General features: G+C 37.9%; 2 protein-coding genes across 2 annotated transcripts in view; one reads left to right on the forward strand and one right to left on the reverse strand.

Moving 5' to 3' along the window:
- Positions 1-4,461, reverse strand: part of ralgapa1 (Ral GTPase activating protein catalytic subunit alpha 1) — an 86,111-nt gene extending 81,650 nt beyond the window's left edge. The window contains exons 1-3 of the mRNA XM_079262085.1: positions 4,105-4,461; positions 1,207-1,317; positions 1,032-1,081 (exon numbers count right to left, since the gene is read on the reverse strand). Coding sequence (XP_079118211.1) covers positions 1,032-1,081; positions 1,207-1,317; positions 4,105-4,210 — 267 coding nt within the window. The 5' untranslated portion in view covers positions 4,211-4,461. The remainder of the gene's footprint in view (positions 1-1,031; positions 1,082-1,206; positions 1,318-4,104) is intronic.
- A 437-nt stretch (positions 4,462-4,898) lies between these two features.
- On the forward strand, positions 4,899-7,510 carry brms1la (BRMS1 like transcriptional repressor a). The gene is made up of 9 exons (XM_079262792.1): positions 4,899-5,007; positions 5,485-5,646; positions 5,894-5,984; positions 6,062-6,189; positions 6,274-6,353; positions 6,457-6,553; positions 7,051-7,137; positions 7,221-7,285; positions 7,383-7,510. Exons 2-9 carry the CDS (start codon positions 5,508-5,510, stop codon positions 7,479-7,481), a joined length of 786 nt encoding a protein of 261 aa, XP_079118918.1. The 5' UTR covers positions 4,899-5,007; positions 5,485-5,507; the 3' UTR covers positions 7,482-7,510.
- The last annotated feature ends 1,688 nt before the right edge of the window (positions 7,511-9,198 follow it).

The following is a 9,198-nucleotide window of genomic DNA, read 5'->3' on the forward strand; positions in this document are numbered from 1 at the left end:
ACTTCAACCCTTGGTTTTTGTAGTGACTAGAGCATTAAGTCACTCAGCTGGGTGAGGGGAAAGATTGTGTTTTTAACGCGCTGCTAAAAAACCCAGAGTCGCTGTCCATGTTGGGTGAGATTCCCATTTATTTTCCATGTTGCAGATAAAAACTTAACGGATTACATTATTTCCAAAATCAAAAAATGCAAAATAACAAAAACAGAGCAGTAAAAACTGTGTCATCCTCCCACACCCAAGCTAATTCAGAAAACCTGCAACACCTGTGGCTCCCATTTAAAACACCTGGTGTGCCTCTTTAGTGCCACCTTCCTGTGACCATACAAAACAAAAACACAAGTGAAGAAATAAACAAATGGCTCCAATGGTTTTAATTACAATTAGCTGCTTTTGTCTTCTTACATTTGTCTGTAAAATCTTGGACGGGTTGTATCTGAACCTTGAATTTACCCTCGGGGATGAATAGAGTAATCTTGTATCTTGTTGAATATTACAATATTCCTTATTTAAGTATTTAAAAAAAGACATAGTCAAACTCATGTTTACTTATCAACACCACAATATGAGAGAAAACAGCAAACATCCAAAATGCTCCACAAGAATCCAACACATGTGCTGCACTCGATCTTAATGGGTTCATCAGCATTATTTATCCTTCTTTTTAGCTCGACTTGGGTTCTGAATAAACAGAGGTTAACAAAACACACTGAACACCACCTACACAGCTACCTTATCTTTACTACTCCAAAGCACCAGCACTCAGCTGCTGACAAATGCCAGCGGTCTTATTCAGAGTTCAGTGTCGGCTGGTGTCACGGTACAGACAGACCAGCTAAAGGAAGTTTGAGCTAAATGCCAGGGCTTTTTTTCTGTTACCACAGTGAGTCCAGGTCAATGTGCGGTTCTCTCTGATCACCTCTCTGAGCTATTGCTTTCCATAAATAAAATGCAATAAATTTTAGCATTGATACCATTAATCCAACAATTTCTCTGAAAGTAAAATTTAATGAAAATTTGAAAGATTTAGTCACCTCAAAGATGAAGAGGATTGAGTCCAGCTCCTCCCTCTGAGACTTATGACCTGAAAAACACAGATTAGCTTTAACAAAACACAACAATAGAGCCTGGTGATTCTTTGAGATTTAGGTTTTATACTTTTTTTTTTTTTTTTTTTTACTTTAGAAAAAAGTAATCAGTAAAACTCACCTTTTTGCTTGAGGCTGACCTCAATGGTGACAAAATTTTCAAAGAAGACATAGTAGATATGTGAATAGTACAGGTCGAAGAACTGCTTTAGATCTGGAGCTTCTGAGTTTTCTGGGGAAAAAAAGAAAAGGGAATGAATACGTTTGGGCATTTACAAACATAGAATAAAAAAATAACACATAAAGGTTAAGTCAAATTGTTTCAGACTTTCTGTCTGATTAGACTCAAAATTTCATATTTCTTGGTTCCGAACACATTGCTGAGATTGTCCTCTCCATGACATACTCAGACCAACAGTAAAGTAAAACCACAAATATGATTAAGAGGAAAAAAATCATTTAACAACTAACATGAAAATTAAGTTGTAAAGCTTTTAATTAACAGCACAAAATGTAAAGACATTATGAAGACCAAATGTTTGAGTTCTAAATCACAGGAAGAACATTTGACAAATGTAATCTCACTGCTGTATCTGAATTGAACCAAAGCAAGCAGAAGAAGTCGACACACAACTCTGTTTGGGTTCCACCCAAAGTTTAACAGAAGACAGGAAGTTTACCTTCATGTGATTTGGATGTCAGTGCTGCTGGCTGTCATTACACAGGAAAGACATATATAGACTCAGCACAACCCCTATTAGCAATACTGTACAAGCACCCATGTCAGAACTGTGAGAAAATATGCAAGAAACATATCACGCTCCATGCTGAAACACACACACAGATAAAGAGACATTCAGAGGAGCCTCTGGTGATAATCTTTGGCTTTGTTTATATAAAGCCTGAAAGCTAAACACGCAGACACTAAGCCTGTCTGTGCCAGAAAGGCTACCCTTGTAAGGTCTCTGTAGTCTCACTGAGAGGTTTTTCCATCTCTTAGGACTGACTTCCAAACACATCTATCAGCACCCGACTTATCTCTCAATCCATTTAAAGAGTCTGATTTCTAATAATAGAATTAAACCTTGTGATGTCAGATAAAACACAGACAACAAAATGCATTGTATTACTCAAATTATATTACTGTTATTCAGGATAAATGAGGGGGGGATTGAAATGATCCAAAAAGATAAAATTGTGCCAACAACTTTCCTTTGTTATTAATAAAACATAGCCAAAACAGGGCCCAGTAACAGCAGCTTGCATTGTATGAAGGGCAAGGCAGTGCAGAAGCTCCTTGATAAATCATTATATCATAACAGGTTGGAATTATTTTACCCTGCAAAAATGAGCATAATAATCTTAGTGCTCACTTTCCCACAAGAAAGACAGCCAATGTTATCATAAAAAACAATCTAGTCTCAACCTGTACAGCAAAATAAATCGTTTACAAGAAGAAAATGGCCATGCATTTCCAACTGCGACCCAAATTCTCACTAAAGTTGCAATGCTACAGTGAATTGTTTTGCAATAACTAATGCTTTCTTCAAGAGATCTGGCATCATGATTGCTAAAGCTTAGTGGTTATAGCACTTTACTGTGTTCCCTTTAAACCAACATTACTGCAAAACGTCTGTGTCTTTGTGGCTGTTATCTTGATCTGGTGTTTCCCCATAGACCACAGAGAGGGGGCACGCCCCTTCTCTCTCCGTCCAACACACACAAATATACCCCAGTAGCTCTCACAATAGAAGCAGGAAGTTAAGCTACTGTACTGGACACAGAGGAAACACAAGAGGCTATTTCCCTCTCCGGTCTGTTTGAGTACACCATGCGATTTGCCAGACACACACACACACACTTAGGCACTCACACTTCCATCACTTCTTAATACCAGGTCATCCTCCCATCTCTCCCACACGTTTCAAATGTGTTTTGTGTTATCCTATTTAGAAAAACAGTCCACATTTCTCACTTGTCAGGTCTTTTGTCCAGCACTCAGACACGCCCCTGTAATCACAACAACCTGACTAACCGTAGCATCATTAATTCAGCTGAGCACATATCATAAAAGACTCCGCCTAGTCCAAAATCATTTATCATATAAAAGATTTAAGTCATGCTCAAACTGTAACAGCACGCCTGGAAAAGATCTTCTTGATCTTTTGGCTTATTTACATGACACTTTGAGCTGGTACACTCCACTGTAATTCTATTCTATTCTACAGTCATTTAGCAGACGCTTTTATCCAAAGGGACTTACATATGAATGAGAACAACACAAGCACGAAATCAAACAGTAGAGGACATCATAGGAAGGTGCTAGTGGACTGTCCAGTTGGACGCAGACCCTCCCATGAAGTGCTACAGGCTTTTTGTTTGTTTGTTTGTTTTTTTTGTTGTTGTTTTTGTTTACTCCCTTCCCACCCCATAATATCACCTATGTTATAATACAAAGAAATAATACCATAAAGTTTGTTGCAAAGAACTGGGCTAAGTTCTCCAACTTTCCAATAAATATAGCTATACTAAGTGTAATTCTGAGGAAGGGATCAATTATTTTAAAAGGTATCACATTAGAATGGAATTACCAAGGCCGGATTATCCAATGGGCATTATGGCGATGGGCCCAGGGGCCCATGCCCACTTGGGGCCCATGTAGGCCATACAGCAGCAGTTTGGACATGAAACAAAATGTACATAAAAGCCAAATAGTTACACCACAGTGTCCAGTGTGTTGATATTGGTACTACTGGCTGAAAGATGTTAGAAATGTCGTTCACTGTGTATCATTCACAATTTTCACAATGTTGCGGGTGGGGAAGTGGGGCCCGTAGAACACCCTGGGCCCAGGGGCCCGTGCACTTTTAATCCGGCCCTGGGAATTACAATGCCAAATCTGTCAGCAAGTCAAACTCTTGGCGTGGATTTTTAAGATTTTCGATGTTGACATTCACAATGTAATCAGGCTGGCACGTAGCTAAGATCTCAGCTGCTTAATAATGATTTTTCAACTTACCTATGACTATTCTGAGATGTTTGAGCCTCGTCAACACGTCCTTCTTTGGGTCCAAGACTTTCTGTGTTGATTTTTTAACGTCCCCATGAGGCTTTTTTGAAAACATTCCTGAGGCACTGGACACAAGAATGTGACGGTAGACAGCAAGGGGGAGCTAGCTGTATAGCCACAAAAACAGCCTGTGTTTGCGTTAATCTTCAGACTGTAACGCAAAACCTGCGTGATTTATGCACGCCGCGCTGCGAGTCAGTAACCCTTCACAACAGCGTGGATATCGTACCTATAGGACGCATTATGTTTAAACTAAAGAAAAATATGCACAACGTAGCGGGGTCCATCCATCGCACCTCCCTTCCACTGAAGTCCGCAGCCTTGAGGGCTAAACTGGCTGCTTAGCTATCTCAGCTGTCCACTCAGAAAAACATGGCGGAGAATTGGAGGGAGGAGTAAAAAAAACAAAATAATAGATAGCAGATAAATCCAACCCAAACGCTGCTCAGTATTTAATAAACTTATGTTACCTTGTCCGAGATTTTTCATACACTAATTTAAATAAAAATAAAAAATACTTTAACGAAAATATTTTAATTTCAGCTTCAAACGCATTTTTTTTTTTTTTTTTTGTAAATTTAGCTCAAAATCACCGCCTTGGGTGAGAGTGTTGAACTGTGGGTAGTGTAGTTTTAGTCGCGTTCTTAGACATTGGGTGATACAACGTTAATGATAAATAAAACTACAGTTCCCGAAAGAAATTGTGCCATCTGCCAGGATTTGTTTTTAGCATAGCTGGGACACACAAGTGAAATTGATCTGAACGAAAAGCAAGAAGTTTAACATAATTTTCTTTAAAAAGGATTACTGTTCTGTTAAGCTTCGAGAAAACGTCTTGCGTTATACCATCTTGTGAGTTGTGTTGTAGTTTAAAGTTTGTTAAATATTTCTGTGTTAAAATGTGATATGTTGCATTTCACCCACATAGTTTGCTAATATGCTAACAAAATGCTAACTTCATGGGCTCTCCTTTATGTGTATATAATTAAAAAACTGTTTATATTCAGTTAATTGCTTTGGTAGAACAAATATCTATACATACATACATACATACACACACATACACACACGTATATATACATACATACATATATATATACATATATATATATATATATATATATATATATATATATATATATATATATATATATATTAGATTTAAATACATTAACTGCTGATTAATTTATTTTAGTGTTGAGAATCTTCAAGGTGGTATGTTTGCACATGTTTCAATTACATGTTGTGGGTATTTCCCATTTCCCTGGCAATCACTCATGAAGCTCAAGACTCAAGACTTTAATGAGCATTGTATGTTTCTTGTGACAGACTTGCTCTGACGTTTACCGGCCATGCCGGTGCACCGTGACCGGGAGAAGAAAGAGAGCACGGCTGAAGAGATGGAGGTGGAGGAGCATGAGCAAGAGGCAACCAGCTCAGATGAGGAGGATTCTGACACCTCCTCTGTATCTGAAGATGGAGATAGCTCTGGTGAGTAACTTAAAACACACAGACAGAAAAATATGTTGTGTTTTTTCTTTCATTTATATTTGAGGGAACATTATTGCTGCTTTGGTTCAGCAATGTAATTCCTTAGCATTGCCAAATGATTGCGATGGATGTCAATGTGATGATCTGTCTCCTTAAGTTGCTACTCTCTTCCTTACAGTCTATTTTCATTATTTGTATAATACATAGGTGTGTGTATGTGATACTTTTTGATGCTCTGCTCTTTCAGAAATGGATGAGGAGGACTGTGAACGAAGGAGAATGGAGTGTTTGGATGAAATGTCTAACTTGGAAAAACAATTCACTGATCTCAAAGACCAGTAGGACTCACATTTGTCTAAAAATATGACAAATAACAATGAGCAGTGCTGATATTTTCTGCTGTGATTGTGCCCAGGTTGTACCGAGAGCGTCTCAGTCAGGTGAACAGTAAGTTGGCTGAGGTTGAGGCTGGCAGGGCAGCAGAGTATCTTGAGCCTTTGGCAGTGCTGCTGGAGAACATGCAGGTCCGCACTAAGGTAGCAGGTAAGCTCAACACACAGATGGACTCAAAGTTTACTTTGATTCTCCATATTCACACTTGTATAATGTCTTTCCTGTCTTTCCCAGGTATTTATCGAGAGTTGTGTCTTGAGTCTGTAAAGAACAAGTACGATTGTGAGAACCAGGCAGCTTGTCAACACTGGGAGGTTAGACACATATACACACTGATAAGTGAATTACTTGTGCCTTATATTTAAATATTACCAACTTGATGCAGATTCTCTTAATCCATAACCCGTCTGTGTGCAGAGTGAGAAGCTGCTACTGTTTGATACAGTACAGAGTGAACTGGAAGAGAAAATTAGAAGACTGGAGGAGGACAGACACAACATAGATATTACATCAGGTAATACAGTTTTTAGATTGTGCTTTTACAGTCCATAAAATCTGTCAGACTTGTTCAAATCCACCTCGCTGTGCTCCAGAGTTTACCTTAAAATACGCTATTTACCTAATTTTAAGAATATTTGGATTAAATTGGCAAAAACACAAATAAATTCATGAATGAATGTTTGAGTGCACTTGGTGTGAATCTGCCATTATACCGTAATTAGGCCACCTACAGCATTACCATCGCTTACTTTACCTCTGTCCAGAAATACTATGCAAACTCTGTAATACAAACGTTTATTTAAAAAAAAAAGAAAAAGAAAATAAGAATCCAGAATATCAAGGGGATCATTATATCTGTAAAGCTCCTCTTGGTAAAGCAAATTTGCTCACACAGCACCCAGACAGTCATTGTGCTTGTTTCAGTGCTGGAAAAGACATGGTAAATAAAGAAAAACGATTGTGCTTAATACTTTAGCTGAAACACATCTGACTCTTTGTGTCATCACTCAGAGCTGTGGAATGATGAGCTGTCGGGGAGGAAGAAGAGGCGAGATGCTTTAAGTCCAGATAAGAAGAGGAGACCTTCTGTGGTTTCTGATATCCTTAAAGTCTTGATTTGCGCATATCGATACTGCTAAGTCTTTTTTCCCTGCGTCCTAACTCTCCTTAACATTCACCACGTCCGTATATTGTCTACATGCTACCTGATCTGGACATCTTGGAGGACTGGACAGCTATCAGAAAGGTGAGTGTTCTGATACCTGCAGCAGTGCTTTTAAAGTGTCTGTGAACTTTCTTTAATAGCCATCTGTGTGTGTGTGTGTGTGTGTGTTGTCATCCAGGCTGTGGCCACACTGGGTCCACACAGAGGGAGGGCAGATTCTGAAAGCTCCATGTTCCCGTTCAGATCTGACAGAAACAGACCAATTCTCAATTGCTAAGGCACCCAGATACGCATCGAGAAGCACTCAGACCTCAAAAATACACAATTTATCTGAATCCCATACGCAGATTACAGTGACCACAACTCTGCTTTTGAGCGATACCAGCTGGTAAGATGCCTCTTGTGCCGACTGCCATACACAACAAGGACTTCCAGGGTCAAACGTGAATGAAAGCATCATTGATGCGGTCAGATAGATTCTGCTGCTTCATCTTAGACTCAGGCGCTACAGATGCATTCAGCCAATGCAATTTTTTAAAATAAAAGTTATGCACCTTTCATATGACTTTCATGACAAACTTCACCCCAGATTTTGTATTCTCTTAAAGGTGTAAAGGTAGTGATGCAACATTTAAAGCATTACTGAGCAGTGATAGTTATTAGGTTAGTTAAAATCTTCATGCTATGCATAAGGATGCACAAATCTGGTGTATATGATTTTATTCATTGTTGACTTTGTGGAAATGCAAGACAAATAATTCTAACCACTTAAATTAACCTCTGAGAAACCTAAAAGAAGCAAGATTTTAATATTGAAATCATTCTGTAGTTTTCTCAAAGGCTAAAACCAGTTGGGAAACGGAAATCAGGCTTTGTTTTTGGGAAGATTTGTATCAGAAATATGCATCTTTTTTCCTAAACTCTCACCAATATTACCTGTCGTACTTGCTCTGATTTCCGTCTATGTTGACAATGTCTAAAAATCCTTTTTAGAAAATGTAAACTTGACAAAATTCCAGTTGTGCACAGATTTGACAATGTGTGTAGCTTTGAAAAATAATAGTCAAGTGTTGAGGGTTGTTAATGAGTTCTGTTTTAGTTGTGAAGCTGTTCTATTGTGCCATTAAATTATTTTATTTTTGTACTTTCAATGTGCCTTGTATGAGGCAACTATTTTATGTTATGATGTTTCGAGTTGTCCAACTATGATCATACCTTTTATTTTTACAGCTTCACTGTGTAGGCAATGTTTAGTTAATACTTTTAAGTTCCTGTAGAATTAGGGAACTCACTTTTATCAACAACACTGTTGATAACAGGAAGTGGTGATTCTAAAAAAAAAAGCAAAATTAAGCCTCATGCAGTGTTCATGAACGTGACCATTTGCTTCTTTTTTCTGTACAACTTGTTTTCAGGAAGATGTTCTGGGTTAAATTACATCCCTGCAGTTATAGTTACATGAACAAAAAGATGTTGTTAACCCATGATGATGTCAGCATATGAACAGTTAAAATGCAAACGTTTTCTAATTTCACATCTACCTCTTCTCTGTGTCAATCGCTCTTTGAAGTGCAAACTTGGTTTGTTCTCCACGAACAGGCACTGTTGCCACGTTATGATCATCCCACAAACATTGCATTTTCTTAGGTTTTTTTTATATATATATACTGGTGTAAACATTCAGAAAAAAGCAACAGCTTTGTAATGATTTCCTCAGTTGTGTTTTTTGAGGATTCAGGTGGTGGTCATGGTTAGTAGTGTTCAAACTGATTAGCCTTTTTTCTGTTTATGTTAATGAACCATGTACATGTATGTCTTTCTTGTTAATTCTATGGATGGGTTTTACAAATAAAAGTTGTTTTATAAGTTCTTGTGGCATCTTTAACAGTTTAAGCTGTGATAACACTGCCACGAATGCTTAAGTACAACCCCACTTCCGTTAAAGTTGTGGGGTCTATTATTTTCATAAAATATTAATATAATATTAATATATT

Source organism: Telmatherina bonti (assembly GCF_933228915.1).
Source record: "Telmatherina bonti genome assembly, chromosome: 22".
NCBI lineage: Eukaryota > Metazoa > Chordata > Actinopteri > Atheriniformes > Telmatherinidae > Telmatherina > Telmatherina bonti.

Excerpts from the sequence above, each read along its gene's own strand:
- brms1la (XM_079262792.1), top strand. The coding sequence starts at position 5,508 with ATGCCGGTGCACCGTGACCGGGAGAAGAAAGAGAGCACGGCTGAAGAG. Across the intron at positions 5,647-5,893 it reads TGAAGATGGAGATAGCTCTG|AAATGGATGAGGAGGACTGT; the intron begins GTGAGTAACTTA and ends CTGCTCTTTCAG. Across the intron at positions 6,190-6,273 it reads GGTCCGCACTAAGGTAGCAG|GTATTTATCGAGAGTTGTGT; the intron begins GTAAGCTCAACA and ends TGTCTTTCCCAG.